Genomic DNA, 22,500 nt, shown 5'->3' with positions numbered 1-22,500 from the left:
ATATATATATATATATATATATTATATATATATATATATATATATATATATATATATATATATATATTTATAAATATGTATGTGTGTGTGTATACACATACATACATACAGTATATTGTTTTTTTTTTTTTTTTTTTTTGAGTATTGATGGCTCTGATGAACTAAGGTACAATTAGTAAAAGGACATGCGGTGCCCCGTCAGTATTCATAAAATGGAACAAAGGCAGAGGGTGTTACTCCACTGAGGCGTAAAACAGACTCGGGAACAGTTAACTTAATTTATTTACACTAACACCAATCAAAACAGTCAAGGGGGCAAATTTTGCAGGTATGTTATGATGAGAAATGGTTCGTGAGGCCCCTTCTCAGAGGGCTTGAGTCACTTGCACAAGGTTGGAACAGCGTGATGGAGAACAGGTAAAAACGCACCCCTACAAATGGAGATATGCAGGAATTAATCGCAATAGACTCATGCACAGTATGATAAAGGCTGTAGGTGGCCCAAGTGACTGGCAGACTAGGGATGAAATGGATATTCTTGGATAAAGTTAGGTTAGGTAGCCCAACACCTTCAAGATGGTGGCTGGGTCGTAATACATTAATGGATCACAAATTTCTCTCAAAGCATTGCTTACATTACTCTAGAGATTAGCCAATGCCGAGGGGGAAGTTGAAAGGAAATTACGAGCTCAGGGAGTGTTGGAGGGTGATAGAAGGTATTCGAGAGGAGACAAAGGGCTGAGATGGAGGTCAGTGGATTCTGTCAAACTCTAACTGGTTTAATAAATTTAGTGCCCTGTACTAAAAACATAGATTAAGGTTATAGGGAGATTTGCTGTCCTCTTTGTTTCTCTGCCCCTCTTGGCTTATAGTCTAGGGCTTGCTGTATCTTCTTTGTCTCAGTCTGGCTGAGAGGAGGGCATACAGCAGCACATCTTTATGAGGTAAGTCTGGTGGAGAATAGACTGACGTGAATGCTGACTGAACCAGTGGTTCATCTGTTGAATAAAATAAAATATTAAATTTATTATCGAGGCAGCAGCCTTGAGTATTTATAACAATAGTAGGTCCTCAACTTTATGGTGGGGGAAACTTCAGCACCACGCTGTAAGTTGATTTCTGCCGTAAGTCGGTATTCCGCTTTTTAGCGCTTACAGCGTTGTAACCTGATGTTTGGCGTTTAACTTGGTGTTGCATCGAGTTACAAACACCATTAACTTAATGCCTATTCTTGTCATTAGTGCTGTCAACGATGTATGGTGTAAGAGGTGCAAAAACCGAGCAGGTAAAAGAGAACTGCTGCTTATTCAAGATCCAGGCAGTTTATATAGCAGCAGACTGGCGCTAAAGCAAAAAAGACAATGAGATTGTGTGTGACCTGAGGTCGATAATAATTAACAATAATATACAGCGAGCAAGTACACTTTTACAATATAAAAACAGACGGAATTCCAATATGGATATAATCATGATGCCTGTGAACGAAGAAATACAAGATACACAATTGACAACAGGTGAACAAATACATACATAGTTTAAATGATTGAAATCGCGTGACCTGGCACGTTGGGGTGTGACCAATTGTATAGGCGAAGAAAAAATGGACGCCACCATAGAAAACTTGCTCATGGAGACTTAGCTTAATGATACGCTCGATGGAGACTCCGCTGACGGCTCTGTAGGTGACTTTACAATGGCACCATAACTTAATGCAATATCAAGTTAACGCGTTGTAAAACGCCGTTAAGGGGCTGAAAAATCGCCGTAAGATTGAATCTGCCGTAAGTTGGTGACGCACTGTATATATACACAGCATGCTGTACACACACATTACGGTGAGGTTTAATTGGAAATAGCTGTAAGACATCTATATTTTATACTAGAATCCATGTAAATATGCAGTTAGCAAGATATTGGTAAGATGCAAAAAACTTCTGTTTATATACTTTTGTATTACTGTACTGTATTTTGAATACCTCTTTAAGTTCCTGTGACCCAACCAATGTTATTCTTTCTAAGTTTTGTCAGATAGGTGGTGTTAGTTTCATGATTTTAGCCTTAGTTAATCATTGGAGTGTGATATATATACATTAATCTCTCCCTCATCCACATTAATAGAGCCAATCCCCTACTGGAGAATGGGAATTTCTGGATATGGGAAAAACACTATGGATGGTATATGGCAACTTTGTACCTTTACTCTCCCTAACTTGTCAGTACTGTATAACACTAAACTAAATATGCTTATAAGCAATGACCATCACACTTTAAACTGAGAACTTGATGCAAAAGCCAGTATCCCATCTTATTTCCCAATTTTTGTAAAAAAATATATATATATATATATATATATATATATATATATATATATATATATATATATATATATATATATATATATATGTATATATAAATACACTATAAAAAGCAAATTTATTTTTCCGCTCTTTTACAAACACACCATGTAACATGGGTAACACTATGTCTCCTATTTTGCCCAAACAATATAAACTACCATTAGAAAATACACTGAAAAAACTGAACCTTCTTTTTTTCCTCATACACAGCACAATATGGTAGGTGTACTATGTGCAGAGTACACTACCATATGACATGGTCATCACGTTGCTTTGTCTGTTTTGCCAGAACACAATAAACACTTAACATTTGAAAATACATCATACACAAAAAAAGCATACTTTTTTTATCTTATGCAACACAATATGGTAGGTGTTATGGTGTATAGTACACTACTGTATAACATGGGCGTCAGTGTTTTTTTCCCTTTTTGCCTAAACATTAAAAAACATAAAACTCGAAAATTAAAAGAATGCTGTTTCTCTCTGTTATCTGTGTGCACTACCAAAATTGCTTACATGGGCTGAATTTTTAAAAACTTGTGAGGAGGTTTACATTGCCTCCTCCTCCCCCTCCTCTAGAACAGCTGTGTCATTCAGATCTTTGGCATTTTACACCTCCTGTGCCTCCTGTACCTCTTGTGACTCACGGGAAACATTAAGCAGCGAACTACCCAGAAGAAGTGTAGAGGTGGCTAGAGGGTCCTGGTTGTCAAAATGTGGCAGCAACACCTCAGATTCTGGGCTTAATGAACCTTGCACATCAACAAAGGGTGCCAATGTGCTCGCATATGTTTCTGTGTTGAATGACCGAGTCTTAAGAAGAGAATGGCAGTAGGCTTGGGTGCATGGGCTTTGGGATCTGAAGAAGTTGTCGATGGTACTTATGACAGTACTAATGACAACTGTTTCGCAATCACCAACTGCCACTTTTCTTGAACTTCAGCAATATATATCCAATGCTTTGGAAAAGTTGATACAGTTGATGTTGGGATTCTCCATTATGTTGATAATCATATTGAATGCCATCCACATATGCTTTAACACAGGTAATGGTTGTGGAACAGCCTCGTCATCATCTTGGCTATAGCATTCAGGGGCTTCCTTCTCACCAGCTGAAACTGCAGCATCTGCCTCGCCGTAGGTTTGCAATTGGAAGCCAGGGTTGTCACTGTTGTGCATCCACTCCCGTATGTCATCCTTAAGAACTTATCACTTTCCTTTGCGAGTGTGGCATGGAGGTCGTCGACTTTAAATCTAAGGAAGCCCATCATGCCCTCTTCTCCCTTCAGGATACAGTTTCAAGCATGCTCCATGGTGTTTACAGTGACTCCTTCCAGCATCTGTGAAGTTGTAGACGGCAGACTTCACAGAGTACCTTCGAAGATTCTCCAGTGTCTGTTCCCCCTGTGTATCCAAACCATGCTCCTTCTACTGCTCGTCCTCAGACACCATTATCACCTCTTCAAGGAACTTCCTTTGGTATAGACATTTCATTGCAACAATAACACGGTCCATTGGCTGAAAGAGTGCAGTCATATTAAAGGGTAAAAACATATCACTAATATTACCTTGTCACCAACCAGCTAGGTTCTGGTGGATGCACAGGCACATTGTCCAAAAGAAAAATAAGCCTTGAACGAGTGTCTGGCAGTGCCAAGGTTTTTGTCTGATGATGAACAACCTCCATAAAAAATAGACTATGGAACCAACCAGCAACAGTATTGGAGGTGAACCAAGCCTTCACTCCATGATACCAAATCACTGGGAGATTATCCATCAACCCACGTAGAGCACAGGCTTGCTTTGCATGTCTAACTACCTCTGGTTTGCTAAAAAAAAGCTCTCAGAACCATTTGCACGTAGCAAAGCAGACACATATTGCTTGGAAAGCTTTCAACTTGGTAAATTCTTTTCCCTCTAATTAGCAATGGTATTGGTAGGTAAAATGCAGTAGAATAGACCAGTTTTGTCAGTGTTGTAGATTTGATCCAAAACAAGGCCCTCTTTCTTCATCAAGTCTTGCAGGATCTGCCAGAATTCCTCTCTTCCCTCCTTGGAAGCATCCAAAGCTTCGCCATGAGTCTTCCCGTTAAAAGCCCATGCTGGATCTTGACCCATAAAAGATAAACTTTGGATGCCTTAAAGTCTGCAACCTCTTGCAGCCTTGTGAGCTTTATATCTACAGACTTCTGCTCAACACGGTGCATGTGCACTCCAGCCACCCTTTGCTGACAAAACTAGATCAGGGTCAGTTGTTCAATCTCTTCATTCAAGTTTTCACCATCACCTTGAGTGGCTGGCTTTTCAACATCTGAAAATCCTTGTTATTCTTGTCATCTTGCAAGGTTGACCAGGTGTACTATACTCCTGCATTAAATGTCCCATAGATCAGCCTACTGTAGTTCTCCCAACAATAATGAGCTTGCTCTGAAGGGTCAGCAGCTCTTTCGCTCTTATTGGACAAGGGGGTTGCCATACAGAGAATACACAACACCATACACACAACTAACAGCATTTGCAATGCTGCAGGCACCACAACAAAATAAGGGGAGATCATTGTGGCACAATCATAGTACCCACCAAAAGCACAGATATGCATTTTGAATGCAGCCAATTAAAGAAGGGAATTTTTATGATGCTATCATGACACAAGCACAACCAGATATTCAAAAGCAAAGCCAATGATGACATCCATTCCTACCAATAGTGGGAAAACTTACAAAAGCACGAGTGCTTACCCATCCATGCCCATACATACATACCAGCCAGTTAAGAGTGATAAACAAAATGACACATGATGTTTCAAGTAACATGCTTTTAAGCCAATAACAATGGTGAAAGCTCTCAAGAAGAAAAGTGCCCCCCTTCCCTGGCCACCCACCCTTCCTCCCCACCGTAAACCTTTCCGTGTGTGCTTATGCCTGTAAGCAGTATTACTTAACACTTCTTTCTGTTTGCACAGCATTGCCCCAAGCACCCCACACAACATACACACATAATATATATATATATATATATATATATATATATATATATATATATATATATATATATTGTATACACTCAATTTATAAAGTAAAAAAAACTGCACTTAGATGGTTAGCAATGCTGCGAGAGCAGAAAGGAGCATTGGTAATGCTGCTGACAGTCATAAATAGGCTGACAAAGGGTTACTGTTGGGGTTGTAGGCTGGGGAATATTTTGCAGGGCAGGGGCGATCAGTTTTCCAATTAATGACCTCAAGGAGGCAGAGGGGGTACAGGACCTCGATGATACCGTGGCGTTGGAGGGGGAAGAGGAGTAGGAGGACTTGTAAACCTCCTTACAAGTTTTTAAAAGTTCGACCATCGTATGCAATTTAGGCACCGCATACAAGTAATCGAGAGGAAGAGTTTTTTTTTTTTATTGTGTAGACAGACCAGCCCTATGAGAGCTGTTAATCAACTCCGTGGTCCGGTTAAATTATTATGATAATAATACTGTGTAGACAAAATACAAAAAAAAAAAAAAATGTTAACCACGGTGTACAGTATTTTTTCATTTTGTATAGGATTTATTGTATTTTTAAAAGACAAGGAAAAAATGTGCAAACCATCTGCAAAAATATTCTACAGTACGGTACCATATGCACAGTGCCTGCTGTATTGTATTGTGTATATGCATGTATTGCATGTAAGCATTGTATCTTGTTACAGGTATGGGAAAATAAGGTAGTTAATTTTGGTCTAACATCCAGTTTTCAATTTAAAGTGTTTGGGTTGTTATTTATGAGCATATTTAGTGTATACCTTTATTTGGTACTGACAAGGTAGGGAGGGGATACTGGTACAAAGCTGCTGTTTTACACCTGTAGAGTGTTTTTTTATCATATCCTGAAATTTCCAGTATTCAGCAGGGCCTAGGACGTTTTCATTTGGACACGAGAGATTGCTGTATAAGCAGTTTCCTGTTATAGGATTGGCTTCAGAGAAAGTACAACACAATGCCATTACCCCATTCATACTTTATAACTGCAGAATCTTTGATGAACTCCCTCACACAGTAAAACTTGCACTGTACCACCTTCTTCATATATCCACGCAGAAGGCTCATGGGCACCACATCAAACCCTCATACACATGCTGTGCTACTATCCGGTATCTTGAACGTATTCTCATGCTCTATGGATATTAAAGCCCTTCCATTCCTGTACATTTGTACCATCTATCCAGCTCTTGCTATGTCTTGTCCACCTTCCCCCAGTAAACAAGGATATAGTCGTGGGAGGAGTGCTTTTAAGTCAAAGGGAATAAAGAATATAAATTCAGCTGAAGATTATGGTAAGTACTGTGTGACAATTGCATATAGGAATAATTGAATGAAATATGGACGAAGTCCTAGGCGAGTTAATGGGCACATTTCATCTTCCTTCCCAATTGGGCTAAGTTGATGTACATAATATAGGCAGGCAGTATCACCTGAAAATCGATACAACGATAGTCTGCTTCCTTGGGGGTTTAACCATCTTCACTAAAGTAGTAGGGCGATGTTTAGAACATTTATTTACAGAGGACACAATAGAAGAGGAACCAGATATGCAACTACATATGTATGGTATCATAGTCGACACCAGTGGACTGGTTACCATTCCACCCCATTCCGTTCACACTAGTTGTGACTGAACACTCCTTCCCAATAAACTCGGGGTGAATTATACACTATAAGCAGTATAAGCTCCTCCCTTGGGGTTTCAAACCCATGATCACTGGAGCAGTAGATCGACGCTTAGTCCATTCAACTATAGTGTAGTAAAAGTAGATGAACCAGGCATGTAATTCCATTTGCATGGTATCATAGTGGGCACCTATGCGCCACTAAATGATTTCACGCCCTCCTCGCCTCACCATTAATGACTGTTTTATAGAAATAAAATATATTTCAGAAACGCACAGTAACTATTTTTAACTTGCAAGCGCTGAGCCAGAAATTATTTCATAAAATGAAAAGGAAGAATTGACGTATTTTTAGTTTTGGAGGTTTTCATTCGGTCCATCAGGCAGGCCCGTTATTTTTGGCTGTCTCCTCTTGAGTTCGCCGTTAGAAAGACATAATCCAGTTACGTTTGACATATACCTATTTCTAACACATTGTTGAGCAGTTCAATACCAGGAAAGGTTAATGGAGGGATCTGTGGTTACTCAAGAATTAACCTGACGTTAGTTTAGCAATGGTTTTGTCTTAAGAGTAGCCTAAACGAATGTTTCCTTTAATCTTTCATTTTCGTTTCTGGGGAGTCCCAGATCCTCAGGGTTTCCCCTCAGATAGTTTTTCGTTTTAAATTTCCCTCGACTCCATTCTTTTATTCGTTAACAATGCTTATCTACCATCCACAAAAGATATCTTTCCCGAAAGGTTTTGGGAAACGATTACTACTTTTCCCAAGTTGTTTTCCGCATGAATATTGAATCGAGCATATTTAGCACACTTGAGTATTTATTTTGTCTCCGTTTAATTCCTTGGGCATGTTGTAGATGACCTGTCCGTCCGTTCGGCAAGACTGCAGTATTTGAAGGTATTAGAATTTTCATGTATCTGAAGATAAAGTCTTGGGATTCATCGTTTGACGTGGTACCGCTTAACGGTAAAAGTCAAGTCATACTTATAGAGGACAAAGTTCAAATGTGTACATCACCGTAGCGCGATGTACTATACGAAAAGGAGACTATTTGGCATGCAGAATCCTTAATTGAAGGTCGAATGTCAAATTGGGTTTTAAATTTGAATGCAACTCTTGAATTATACGATACCTAGACGACATGTGTGACTTGTGTATTTCATTTATAAAGCTGGTAGATAGATTTGGGTCAAGGTCACATGTAGTTGTCGAAGAGCAGTTGGCTACCGGGTGCTTTGTTTCGCGATTATTTTTGGTTATTTCAGGTTTTACTGTGTATTCTATAGTGATAATCTGTTTGTGCATACTTGGTTACCGAAATTTTTCTTCAGATATCTTTGGGAAATAGTATTAACGCGTTTTTGATAAATGAATATGAATGTCAGCATTTTCGCAAGGAATCAGAATTTTTTGCGTTTGTATTCTCCTTAATTTTTTGTATTATTTATATCTTACCAAACTACTTAAGCTCTAGTTCTCGACTACTTTCACTAATCCTTTTACTGTAGTAATGATGGTAAAAATTAGAACATTTTATCAATTCTAAAAACTCCAATAATATTTTACGGCTATTTAGTATTTGAAAATATTCACCCAGCTTTTGGAAGTTTTAGTAAATTATTATTTTTTTAATATCCATAGCACTAAATTATTGCACAGATGGATTTGAACCATTTTTATTTCCATGGACCGGAGCTTATTCTTTTTGTGATTGTTATTGTGGGGTTGTATTAGCTATATCATTTCGGTATGAATTTACCTTTCATAGGTTTGATTTCATTCAAACGTTTTATTTTTCAGCTCTGACTGAGTTGGTGATATGGCCTAAGTTTTGAGGTATATGGAGTACCTATGCATCGTAGGGCAGTGATTTTAGGCGGATAAATGTTAACAGTCAGTTGAATGTCGCAACCTTTGCTAGGATAGGGAGGCAACATTTCAAGCTGCAAACTCTCTCTCTCTCTCTCTCTCTCTCTCTCTCTCTCTCTCAGGGACATATGAAGTCATATTGGGAGCTTTTGTTTTCAACTTCATTTCATGCATTCACAGGTATTTCTTCCATGTTAAATTTTCAGCAGCATATGTAACTACTTTTTACTTTCAATAAAAATATGTCAAGAACTAATACTGCAAACCTGCCATCCCTAGCACAAATGAAAGAAAACATTCTTTTGATATCTGCTGAGCTCTTTTCTTAGAAACCCACGCCCGTCAAGGCCTGAATAATAAATGAAGGTTACAAGATTTCCGTCTTATTTTAGTTGTTTAAATTGGATACTGATAATTTCATAGATTAAAATTATATATATATATATATATATATATATATATATATATATATATATATATATATATATATATATATATATATATATAATATATATAATATATATATATACAGTATATATATTATATAATATATTTATATTTATATTCACACGAAGTTGGTTTTCGGAAGTGAACTAGAATAAAGAATCCAAAACAATTTTATTTATTGAGAGTATTAATAGTGTGTGTGAAAGATTTTCGTCCATCAGTAATTTTTTGCAAGATGTTTTAAGAACAAAAAGCTAATGGGACGGGCAACCTGATGCCTTTTACCAGCCCAGGTCTGAAAAAAGGGAGGGGAACTGGTGGGGCTTGGCCACGAAGAAGGCGATAGAATTTTCTGCCTCTTTTAAAGACAAAATGTCATAAAAATCAGGAAAACAGAAGTATGGAGAAAATTCCAAAGCTTGGCAATGGAATGAAAGAAACAGTCGGATAGCCATAGAATCTTCTTGCAAATGAGAAGCAGCAACATGCACGCCAGTAATATATGGTTTTATCTGGCCATTTTCCATTGCGGGCACTTGTTCATAAGATTTGTGACGTTGCCAGTTTTCTAGTTTATTAGATGACCCTGAGTACTAATCCTTTTTGGGGCAGCAGGCACAGGGGATAATTATGATCGCTCGTGGACCCTTGGTAAGTCTTACGTTCATTTCATTATCATCCTTGTTTGTTATGGAACTAAAATGCTTCGGAATAGAAGCATTACGTTAGCCAATTTCCTATAATTATTAGGGACAGCTGTTCCCATCGGTTAATTTTTCTTTTTGAAATAATTAAAAGTAATATTAAGGTATAATTAGATTTTACTATTCAAAACTTGTCTAATAGCTGATTGATTGATTGATCCGTTTGTCACTCGGCTCCCCAATGACCGTGGTTATCGTTATAAGTGTAAAATAAGAGAAAATAAGAAAAAAAATATAATAGAAATATTGGCTCAATCCTTGCATACTTGAATGCTCTTCTCACTTGACACGTAAAGTTATTTATGGAAGAATTAGTTCCCAGGAATGTATAGGCATTTGAAGAGTGAGAGCGACGAGCTTTTTTTTTTTTTTCCAGAAAAGTAGATCCTATTAGGTTCCTTTTTGGACAGTTTTGACTGGTAAACAAGCGTTCTTATTGACACTAAAAATGCTGCTTCCAGCTTATAACTTCAAAACGCTTGTTTTCGATTAACTATTCTTGGTTTGACATTGATGCAGCAACAGTATTAAGAAAGGCATTAGGATTTATCATCGTTCTCTTCACTAGTTTTTCATTTGCATTTTTTTTAAAGCAAAGCTAACGAGACGGCAATTTCATTGCCAGTTTTTAGCTTAATCCCAAAGAAAACACGAAAAGGAAGAGGAAGAAAGAGAAGTGATGATACTGTTCTGTATCGTAAGGGAAGACAATTATAAGAAAGGGAAAACGTAAGGAAGAAAAATTCCAAATATGGGAACAAAAGGAAGGAAACACTCATGGGATCTTTCTAATTGAGAAAAGATCAACTCATTTGTTAACATTACATAGTCATCGTATCATGCTGCTGTGGTTGATGTTGTTGCAGTAAGTCAGTTGTCTTGTTAACCTCCTCGTATTTACCAAGTCTTTGTACATTCCTACACATTCACCAACTTCATTAGGCGTCAGCGATGTTCTAATATTTTGCGCTGGCATTTCACTGATACTAAAATGACAACGTGGACTGGGGTGCATTTTGGGTGGGACCTGGTGCCTATAGTTAGTGTGTTTATGCCGACTAGCAAGTGAAGGGCCCATCTGTGTGGCCGAAGACTCCTTTTCGTTTTGCTTCATACTCGTGGCTTTGTCATGCCATAATGTCTGGGATATATATTGAGGTGCTGGTTATGCCACTGATTGTTCAAATTGAACGTTTTTAAGGACTAGTTAAAGTGATTACCTTTTGAACGGAATATGTGAATAATATATATGAGCCCTTCCCCTTTACAGTGTTTGACAATAGTCCGTTTGTTTTGCAATTTTGTTGGGTGGGATGACGGTAAAGAATTCCAATGAATTTAGTCTTTCATTGGCTAACTATCATAAAGTAAATAGTGATGGCATACCGATGGATTCTTTTTCTTTACTGGCCAGGAGACAATTAAGTGCTCAAGTTTGCCAGATTAGCAGATGAGAACCGATGAATTAATTGAATATGAATTGCTAATGATTAATTTTCCATAAGATGTCAAGGTCCATTGGGAAATATTTTTGTTTAATGTATCGCCATTTATTTATTTTTCTTTCTGTATCGAAGGAGTGTCATTTAGCCACCAGAGCGATGTCTTTCATTGTTAGGAATCAAATTCCGTTTTTCTTTGCGATCCCTTAGGACATTGAAAATATGACAAAAAGCACGATGAAGTGGAAAAGCCATTTAATTCACATTAGCCTGTTAAACCCAATGAAAGTGAAGAATGAAAACAAGTGAAATCATAAAGTTTCGTTCATATTACGATTCTTCTTCGAGAGCCGAATCCTTAATGAAACAAAATGCCAAAAAAGTAAGTGTGCTTATTTTTATTCTATGGTAGCGCTTAAATTTTTCACACCCATGTAAAAGCTTCTCACATTCTCTTCGTATATGCGTACAAGGAAGCCTATAATTATGTGCTCTTGTTTGTAAAGGTTTTTGATCATAGATTTACTGATGAACGCATTTGGTGATCATAGATTTATTAATGAACGCATTTGGTTGTTTAGGTGTATGCATTGATCTGTTTGGTGTGCATGCATTAACATTATGAAGTCGTTTAGCGGCATCCTGTGCTATTGTCTCGGTCAGCTATATACACGCTGTGAGGAAGCTGTGAAATATTTATTTTTACCTAATCCCTGTAAATCGTGTTTAATGAAATTTAGATGAAAGTTGTATTTTCACATAAGGGTTGTACTTTGTGTTCTGTCTCATCAAAACTTCATTTGTTTTTATGAAGATTGTACCATTTGTATTTTTAATTATAATATCGAAGGTGTTTAAGACCAAGAAAATTCTCTCCTCTAATCTAATGCCAATGGACCAGGGGATAAATTGAGTTGGGAGCGAGAGAGCTGGCTCAAAGGAATTCTTTCACTTGCAAATATGACGACTCGTACACATTTTACCTGAATACTTTATACTCCGAAAAGTAAAGGAATTTCGCCCTTAGCTTGGTCAAGTGGCTTATATGGCCGATTCTGTATACAGGATGCGTCTATAAACTGACCGTTATGTACACGACTTGTGAATGTAAGAAATGTTATGTTCACGACTCCTGCATATAGATGTTGCCGATTATTATTTTTCCTGCGTGTTACATAGTAAACAGACTGATGACTCATGCACAGTAAACAAACTAATGAATCATTTCATGCCGTTTTAAGTTTTATTCCCCGTAGGGGGTGCCGTCAGCGCACATCACGCGGTGCACCGTAGGCATTACTTAAGGTTCTTTGCAGCGTTCCTTCGGCCCCTAGCTGCAACACCTTCATTCCTTTTACTGTACCTCCGTTCATATCCTTTTTCTTCATTTTTACTTTCCACCCTCTTGTAACAATAGTTTCATAGTGCAACTGCGAGGTTTTCCTCCTGTTACACCTTTCATACCTCCTTTACTCTCAATTTTCCTTTCAGCGCTGAATGACTTCATAGGTCCCAGCCCTTGGCACCAGGCTTAAATCTCATATTCCAGTTCCAATTTAAGTTTTGTTTACAAGTGCATTGTAGAAGCTATTCATAATGTTACTATCGCCTGGGGTGCACTATAGACATTACTAAAGGTTCTTTGCAGCGCCCCTTCGGCCCCTAGCTGCAACCCCTTTCATTCCTTTTACTGTATTATCTTTATCTTTCTTCCATCTTGCTATCCACCCTCTCCTAACAATTATTTCATAGTGCAACTGGGAGGTTGTCCTTCTGTTACACCTTTCAAACCTACCTACTCTCAATATCCTTTCCAGCGCTGAATCACCTCATAGGTTTAGTGCTTGGCCTTTGGCCTAAACTCTATATTCCATTCCATTCCTATATTCCAAAATGTTACCAACCTACTATACTACTGTCGGTTTGTACAGTGAATGCGTATCCTATGTATCTACTTTGAAACATACTGTTATTCGCTGTTGGGCCCTCCATTTGGAACTGAGGGAGTAAAAGCTTGAAGAAATCTTAGCATTTTTAAACGGTGTAAGCTCATGTACTTAAATGGCGAGTCAAATGGCTGTGGTGTATGTGGCTCTTATATGGTTATTTTGCCGTTTCTCTTCGACGCAAACTGCCTTCAACAACTAACCGGTGTTGTAGGGTATCCACAGATAGGGGCCTCTTTGAGCAAATGAGGATCCATTGTACATCACACCTTAACACCTACTTGAAACGAGGTGGTAGCCAGTTGCCTGGATAGCTATTTTGTTGTATAAATTGCCCCGATAGGGCTTTAATTAATTGCAGAACAACAAGTATGTGTGTGAGATTGAAATTTATTAGTGAAGTTCCTCAGTGAGGGTGAATTAACTACTAGTAGGTAATTACAAGATATTTACATTTTGACATGGGGCCAGTTATTTGGAAATGGTATAGAATAAAGTTTGATTTTAATATCCCTTCGAGAGAAGGCCCAGTGTATATTTTTCTTGAAGGGTGTAAACTGTTCGGAAAATATACAAACTTGAACACTATCCCCAAGGCAGTATTCGTGTGGTTGCAGTCTCAAAGCCTAAATCCAGGGACGATAAAACGCCAATGACTCGCATGAGCCATGGGACTTCCACGCATTTATTTGTTAAGAGTTTGCTGGTCCATTTACCAGTTTTATGTATACTGACAGCCACAGTTACCTGTCCTCTCTTTCTTAACGATTTTTCAGTTTTTACTAGCTTGCCACCGGAAGCCCTAAAATCCGGAGATATAAACCATTTTTCCTCGTGTGTGTGTGTTTTTTTTGGGGGGTGGGGGTGGTTAGCGTCACATTGAATGGTTGAATAGGCCAGGAACAAGATTACTGTAAGGTTCCACGGGCGAGGGCTTAAAACTCAAATTGGCAATGTGTTGCTTAGGGTTTTTATAGAAAAATTGAGCATCACCGAGTATGATAATGAGGGATTCCACGAAAAGAAAATCTGATATTAGTAGGTCTTTATTACCTAGATATACCATAAGATGGCGGCCATCTATCAGATACTTAAAATGAAAGAATGTAGGTAAACTGATGGACTGCGTTTGGCAGTCAGAACATGCACGGCTGAATTCTTTCAAGGAGAGCAGATAGGAATATTCTATTGAGTTTGGTGACTCAGATATGCAGTATGCTTTGCTGTAGTTCAGTATTCGTTTATACTGTTTCCGAGTGGGGTGTTGTGCACCATTATTAAGAAAACGTTTTGGTTTCAATTGGATCTTTGTTTTTCCAGTCGTGTGAGATGGAGATCTTTTCGAAAATTTCAGAGTATAATTTCCCCATGGATATGTAAGTAGGAACGCAGGTGTTTTCGTGCAGTCATAGAGCTTCAATACTGGTTATTTTGCCTAAGTACCAATACTGATTTATTTTGGGCGGTCGTCCGGTCAGTCCTGATATGGATCTTCAGAAGTGTTCTTTTATATGTTACATATGACATATAAAAGGAATAATTAGACCTTTTATGTTAAAACGGGGTTTTAATAGCTTTTTCCAGTGTTGAGAGTTCATATCTTTAGTTCTGAGGACTTAGTGAATTACCTTGGTGCCGTCTGCTCAGAAGTCCCTTGTCAAATATCTGCTGTATCTTGCTACTTTTAGTTGTTTTTCTTTTTTTGTGGGGGCGGGGAGAATGAGTATTGTAATGGTTTGAATATAAATTCGATAACGAAGGAAAATACGAATTCATCGTTTGCGATAAACAATTATTTCCGATTCGTCCACTCAGTACAAATTCGCTAGAATAGCTACTGTACTTTGTTATGAAAAGTACAAATTCGCTAGAATAGCTACTGTACTTGGTTATGAAAAGTACAAATTCGCTAGAATAGCTACTGTACTTTATTATGAAAAGTACAAATTCGCTAGAATAGCTACTGTACTTGGTTATGAAAAGTACAAATTCGCTAGAATAGCTACTGTACTTGGTTATGAAAAGTACAAATTCGCTAGAATAGCTACTGTACTTTGTTATGAAAAGTACAAATTCGCTAGAATACCTACTGTACTTGGTTATGAAAAGTAAAGAAAAAATCTAGTAGAATTGGCACTTGTGCAGACATTTCGATAGATGTTGAATATAAAATATTAAAGTAATTACTGGCAACTGAACCTTGACTTTTACTTTCTACGCTGCAGTAAAGAATGTCAACACGTCTAACCCCATCCTCGACCGACCCCTGCCAACATGTAAAACAGTGTTCAGATAGGGATTAGGTTAGGTTAGAGGAGGATGTTTACAGCCAACTGGACATTCATGGGCCGACATCATCCTTTCCCTTCCCAAACCCTTATTTCATATCCTTTCTCTTCTCTCGCGGATGCTTAATATTTGAACAGTGTTTCGTTCCCCATGTACATAGGAAAATCCCAACCGTCCTACCTGGGGCCGTCCAGCCTCTTTCAGCGGCTCTTAACGCTGGTCCTTCCTCCGACTGCGCAGGTGGTGGCAGTATTTTTTAAGCATTTAAACACTAGTCTTTATTGAGCGACAGTAAAAAGCTTCTATTAAACAAAGAGTATCCTGAAGCTATAAAAAAAACTCACGAGGTACATTATCATGGCACTCTGAAAGACCAGTCTGTCGAAATTATCAGGAGAAACTAGCAATTGCGGGCTCCCGGAAGTAGCCTAGATGTTCAGTACACATAGCGGCGGGATATAGACATGAACATAACATGGCAGGGCGTAACTGTAGGGTAGAATCAGTTGAAGGTAATTGATGGCGATGTTATTTAGTTAACTAGGCAGTTTTCTTTACAATGTTTATTTAACAAGTTTTCCTGGCAGCAATGAAATTGCAGATGTTTATTTCCCCGAGATATTTTTGGAAATTTGTGCGCATTTTGAAGCCATACAAGAACTGTATTGAGTTAATAATGCCCCACCCACACTTTTTATTATTATTTCAAATGCTAGGGGGCAAACCAAGTCTTTGGGGGGGGCTGGGGGGCGCCATCAGTGTCTTGAGGGGCAAGTGCCCCAGCATCCCCGCCCCCTCAACCCCTGGTTGGGTATCGAGGAGGAACTGGCGATTTATACTGCATATCGCAAGGGATTTCCAAGGGATGTAGTCTTTCATGAAAAGTTACATTTAAGTTTCACAATCGAACTCCTTTCTCGGCCTTTCACATTTTGTTTCTCTGTCTATCACATTGGTCCTTGAGCCCGTTTTCAGCGAGGAAATGAATGCCACGGAATCTAGTAAAGGAATATGAGGACTGCAGAAGCAGCTGTATGGTACCACAACGATTAGGCCCTTAAAAGTGGAAACTAATTTAGAGGTCGGTCCTCGGAAGAGTACTTTTTTTCTTTAAGAAAAAAGTTGGCGATGCAAACAGACAAGAAATGAGCATTTCACTTAGCAGAGGAAAATAATGCAGCAAGACATCATTGATACGTTAATGTAAAATAATTTTGAAAGAAAGAGACGTGACGTTAACTAGTATGGCTGAAATGGGAAGACGTCGAAAAGAGTAAGAGCCTATTGACAGTCGACATAAACGGAAATTAACCTTAACGTGAATTAAAAAAATATCAGAGGGTCTAATAATCTCTACAATTGTGAATGATCACAGTATTTGAATCGTGAGCGGACGTATCTGAACACCTAGTAGATAAATGGTGAAGTATTATTTTATAGTATGTATTCCAGGTTTTTATGAATAATAGCGTACGAACTGAAAATATGAATGCGTTACCGACGCTGGTATCGTTTTCTATATCGTCCCTAGTTTTCTTTGAAAATGAGGCGGTAACTAATTTTATTTCTCAACTCCTCTTAGCGCGCATTATGTATCTTATTTAGTTAAGAATATTGCTTATGGGGAATTTGCTAGCACAGACACAAGATGAAAGTTCGCCGTTCCATCAGAGTTGCAGATTTTTGAGGCAGTGTCTGGTCAACGCGCACAAGAAATTTTGTTCATGAATCCCGACACCGAGCGTAGTTTGTCGCCTGTAGATTTTACTTTTATATGTGAAGTAACCTTGTGATATTGGATATGTGAAGTAACCTTGTGATATTGGAGATTATTTTTGGAGTTGCTCCGTTCTTTTACAGTTTGATCATGAGTTTCAGAAAATAGTATCCCGGAATGAACGGCCGAAGTCCAAGTCTGTTAAAAAGATGAGTGTTGTATTTCTGTGCTGCATTTGATTGCCAGGTTTCTTGACGAACATTCTGATACATTCTATATATATATATATATATATATATATATATATATATATATATATATATATATATATATATATATATATATATATATATATAGTGTATGTGTGTTTATTGGGATTTACTGCACATGTGAATTTTACAAAATAGAAAGAAAGAAACGGGAAAACTATTGAATCCGCTGGATGGAATTAATTCAATACGTGTATTTAACGGATTCATGGCTGTATTTACAGGGTCTTGATAACATAGGTGTATGAATGCTTAAACCTTAAAATATAATTTGATAATTGTGCATTGCTTTCGAAGAGGAACTAGCATTAACTACACCGAGATCAGTTATTGTCGTGAAAACATGAGTTCTTCAGAAATTGTAAATTCTCTCGTAAGTGTCGAAAAAATGGACCACGTACATATTTAGATAAAATGGCTGTAATGTCCCTTCGAGTAATTATAGTCAGTATATTACTTGATATTCAAGGAAGTCACAAGAAATCTATATATTCAGGAAAAAATTAATACAAAGCGAGAGTGGCTCGAGCACGACTACAATCAAAATCCAGCGTTGATGCTCTTCATGCCTTCTGAGTGATCTTGGCAAAGATGTACAATATCTTGCGTAGACCGCCTTCAACCCTAATATATATAGATATAATAATGTTATTACTACTGGTGGCTTGATATGTCAATTGTCTTGACCTACAGTCGGAGGCTACTATTAATTTTAGGACAATTAACTCAGACTAACGTATACGTAACAATTCAAACCTTGGCATAGGCTAATACAAGTGTACCCCATAGGCCTAGGCTAATACCCTAGGCCTATTCTTAGCTTGAACTGGTATTTGACGTCGATGGACGAATCTTCATTTTATAGTTAAGGTTGAGGGAAAGGCTGACTCCCGTGGTTTGTTTAATGTTTCTTAGTAGGATACATGGTATACATAACTTATTCCCAGTGGATTCCTTCCATAATTGTTAGAACTGGTTAAGCTGGTACTTATAGTGTTACCCTACAGTATACTGGCTCCCTGTAATAAAGAAAGTTAATTTAGGACAGCAACCTTGCACCAAACGGTATGCAATCCTTAGCCTAGGTTATATTGTACTCATGCCTAACTTAACTGTTACACTACCAGGTTAGCCTGGCTTTTCCTTCATAATATAAGTGACATTTAACTCAAGAATCACATTTTCATAAACTTAGGGAAGAATATCGCACCTCTTAGCCTATGGTTGGTGGTACAATTGCAACCACATGCATGCTCAACATCTTGCGAATTACATAACATTACCATAACAATTCTTGGTAATTTACCGTTACTTCAAGGTATAGATACAAAGGAACACAATTAAGTGTTACAGTAATATGTATATTATAAACTAAGATAAGTGCATACCTTTTACAAGGGAGAAATATGGCAATTCAAATGAATTCGTACACGTCTCGAACAGTACGATTTGAGCTTATGCAACTACGCGCTTAGTTACATTTACGCACTCACGTACACACTCTCGATCATATACTACCTCAACTTCGAGTGGTTAACTTAACTTCTTGATGAGATAAAAACCAATTCGATTTTCCAGTTCACCAATTATCAAAGGTATTACCATTAATTTGAATGAAGGATTTCTATCATTACATAGAGTTGCCTGCAGCTGATGGGATAAATACTGAAGTCATGTATTATTGTAATTGTACAATTTGCCCTTAGAAAAAAGAACTTTTTTTGGTAATTTTTAATGAAATTTATTATTGGACTTGAGAATTTTGTGATTTTAGGTCATTATTATTATTATTATTATTATAATTATTGTTGTTGTTGATTAATCTTTCTCAAATATGCTATCCGTTGTTAATGATGGACAGGTTTTTGATGTTTAAATCCAAATTTGCATAATTTAAATTACAGTATATGTTTTTGTGAGATATATCAATATGGACGTCAATTTTTATCATTTCTAACTTAAATCCCCAAATGTCACCAGGTATAGAGAGCGAAGACTTGTTCCGATAAATGAAAATAACTTGACTAAAAATTTACGATTTCTGTCACGTCAAGTATATCTGCTTTCTCAGCATATTAGATTCACTTTTTCTCAAACTGTGGGCATAGTAGGTATGAGAAAATTTCTAGTTGTAGATATTATTTTGCCTTGTCCTATTATTCTTTTAGAATTTTTTTTTCATCCTTTTTTATTACCTCTTTTAGTCATTTCTTATTTTGATTATATCAGATACGACATTCCTCTTTTCCCAAAATTACACAGATTGGAGATATGAGGAAGGTTATGAAAGGTATCATTCCTCTATTGTGTGTCAAAGTGATTTCAAATTTCAATTGTTTGCCATCGTAAAGAGTTATAACTCATGGATACATTTTTTGTAATTACAGGGATTGCAGGTATGAGGAAGAGCAAGAGTTAGCCCAAACTGCCCGGCGGTTTATGAAGAAGAGGGAAAAGGAGCGTCAAAAGAAAGACGAAAAGGAACGATTGAAAGCCGAAAGAGAGCGCAAGAAAGCCGAGAAGAAAGCATTAAAGGCCCTCCAGAAGGCCACCAAGGATCAGTTAGCCGCTGAGTCGCCGCTGCTGCTGTCAAAGGACCCACAGGTAATTATGGGAATTATCAAGATATACAAGTAGGTTTGGGAATCCAAAGGACCCACAGGTAATTTTGGGAATGTGCGAGATACACAAGTAGGTTTGGGAATCCAGAGGACCCTTGGTGATTTTAGGAATTTGCAAGATCCACAGCTAGGTTTGGAAATGAAAGGATCTACAGGTAATTTTGAGAATTTGTGAGATCCACATATAGGGTAGGGAATCCAAAGGACCAACAGGTAATATTGGGAATTTGCAAGATCCACATGTAATTTACGGAATCCAAAGGACCAACGGGTAATTTTGGGAATTTGCAAGATCCATAGGTAATTTACGGAATCCAAAGGACCAACAGGTAATATTGGGAATTTGCAAGATCCACAGGTAATTTACGGAATCCAAAGGACTAAACAGGTAATTTTGGGAATTTGCAAAATCCACAGGTAATTTACGGAATTCAAAGGACAAAAGGTAATTTTGGGAATCCTAAGGAACCATAGGTAATTTTGGGAATCCAAACACAGGCCAATTTTAAGGAATTTGCAGGATCAGAGTAATTTCAATCCAAAGGACCCCACAGGTAATTTCAGGAGGACTCATATCAAGGGACCACAGGTAATTTCGGAAATACAAAGGACTCGGATAATTTCGGGAATCCAAAGGACATACAGGTAATTTCAGGAATCCAAAGGATCCACAGGTAATTTTGGGAATCCAAAAGACACAGGTAATTTTGGGACTCCAAAGGATCTTGAGGTAATTTTTGGACTCAGTGAGATCCACAAGTAGGTTTGGGAATCCAAAGAACCCAAAGATAATTTTGTGAATTCAAAGGACCCATAGGTAATTTTGGGAATCCAAAGGACCCATAGGTAATTTTTGGAAACTTGCGAGATCCACAGGTAATTTTGGGAATCCAAAGGATCCACAGGTAATTTTTTAATCCAAAGAACCCACAGGTAATTTTGGGAATCCAAAGGACTCGCAGGTAATTTTGTGAATTTACAAGATCCACAGGTAATTTTGGGAATCCAGTGAACCACCAGGTTATTTTGGGAATCCAAAGGACCTACAGGTAATTTTGGGACTTTTGAGATCACTGTTGGAAGAATCCAAAAGACCCACAGGTAATTTTGAGAATTTGCAAGATCTGCAGTTAATTTTGGGAATCCAAAGGACCTACAGGTAATTTTGGGAATTTGCGAGATCCACTGTTAGGCTTGAGAATCCAAAAGACACACAGGTAATTTTGAGAATTTACAAGGATCTGAAGTTATTTTGGGAATCCAAAGGACCTACAGGTAATTTTGGGAATTTGCAAGATCCACTGGAAGGCTTGAGAATCTAAAAGACCCACAGGTAATTTTGAGAATTTGCAAGATCCGCAGTTAATTTTGGGAATCCAAAGGGCCTACAGGTAATTTTGAATTTACAAAATTCACAAGTATTTTTTGGAATCCAAAGGATCCACAAGTAATTTTGAGAATTTGCAAGATCCACAGGTAGTTTTTGGAATCCAAAGGACCCACAGGTGATTTTGTGAATTTGCAAGATCCATAGGTAGGTTTGGGAATCCAAAGGACCTACAGGTAATTTTGGGAATTTGTGAGATCCATGCGAAGGTTTTAGAATCCAAGGGACCAAGGAGGTAATTTAGGAACTCAAAGGACCAGCAGGTAATTTTGGGAATTTGTGAGATCCACAGGAGGGCTTGAGTATCCAAAAGACCCACAGGTGATTCTAAGAATTTGCAGATTCGCAGTAAATTTTGGGAATCCAAAGGACCCACAGGTGATTTTGAAAAATTGCAAGATCCACAAATAATTTTTGGAATCCAGAATACCCACAGGTAATTTTGAGAAATTACGAGATCCACAGGTATTTTTTGGAATCCAAAGGACCCTTAGGTGATTTTGTGAATTTGCAAGGTCCACAGGTAGGTTTGGGAATCCAAAGGACCAACAAGGAATTTCGGGAATTTGCGAGAGCCATGTGTAGGTTTGAGAATTCAAGGGACCAAAGGTAATTTTGGGAATCCAAAGGACCAACGTAATTTTGGGAATTTGCGAGCTCTACAGGTAATTTTGGGAATCCAAAAAACCCACAGGTAATTTTGAGGATTTACAAGATACACAGGTAGGTTTGTGAATCCAGAGGACCTACAGGTAGATTTGGGAATTTGCAAGATCCACAGGTAATTTTGGGAAT

At 37.8% G+C, this 22,500-nt stretch overlaps 1 protein-coding gene across 5 annotated transcripts in view; it reads left to right on the top strand.

Annotated features, from left to right (window-relative positions):
- LOC136835923 (caldesmon-like) overlaps nucleotides 1-22,500 on the top strand; it is a 633,290-nt gene that overhangs the window by 29,797 nt on the left and 580,993 nt on the right. For all 5 annotated transcript variants that reach the window (XM_067099795.1, XM_067099791.1, XM_067099792.1 and 2 more), the window contains exon 2: nucleotides 20,085-20,301. In XM_067099795.1, the coding sequence (XP_066955896.1) occupies nucleotides 20,085-20,301 (217 nt within the window). The remainder of the gene's footprint in view (nucleotides 1-20,084; nucleotides 20,302-22,500) is intronic.

This window comes from Macrobrachium rosenbergii, chromosome 55, assembly GCF_040412425.1.
Source record: "Macrobrachium rosenbergii isolate ZJJX-2024 chromosome 55, ASM4041242v1, whole genome shotgun sequence".
NCBI lineage: Eukaryota > Metazoa > Arthropoda > Malacostraca > Decapoda > Palaemonidae > Macrobrachium > Macrobrachium rosenbergii.
Note: the sequence above shows the minus strand (reverse complement) of the source record. Positions and strands in the feature narration are given on the sequence as shown.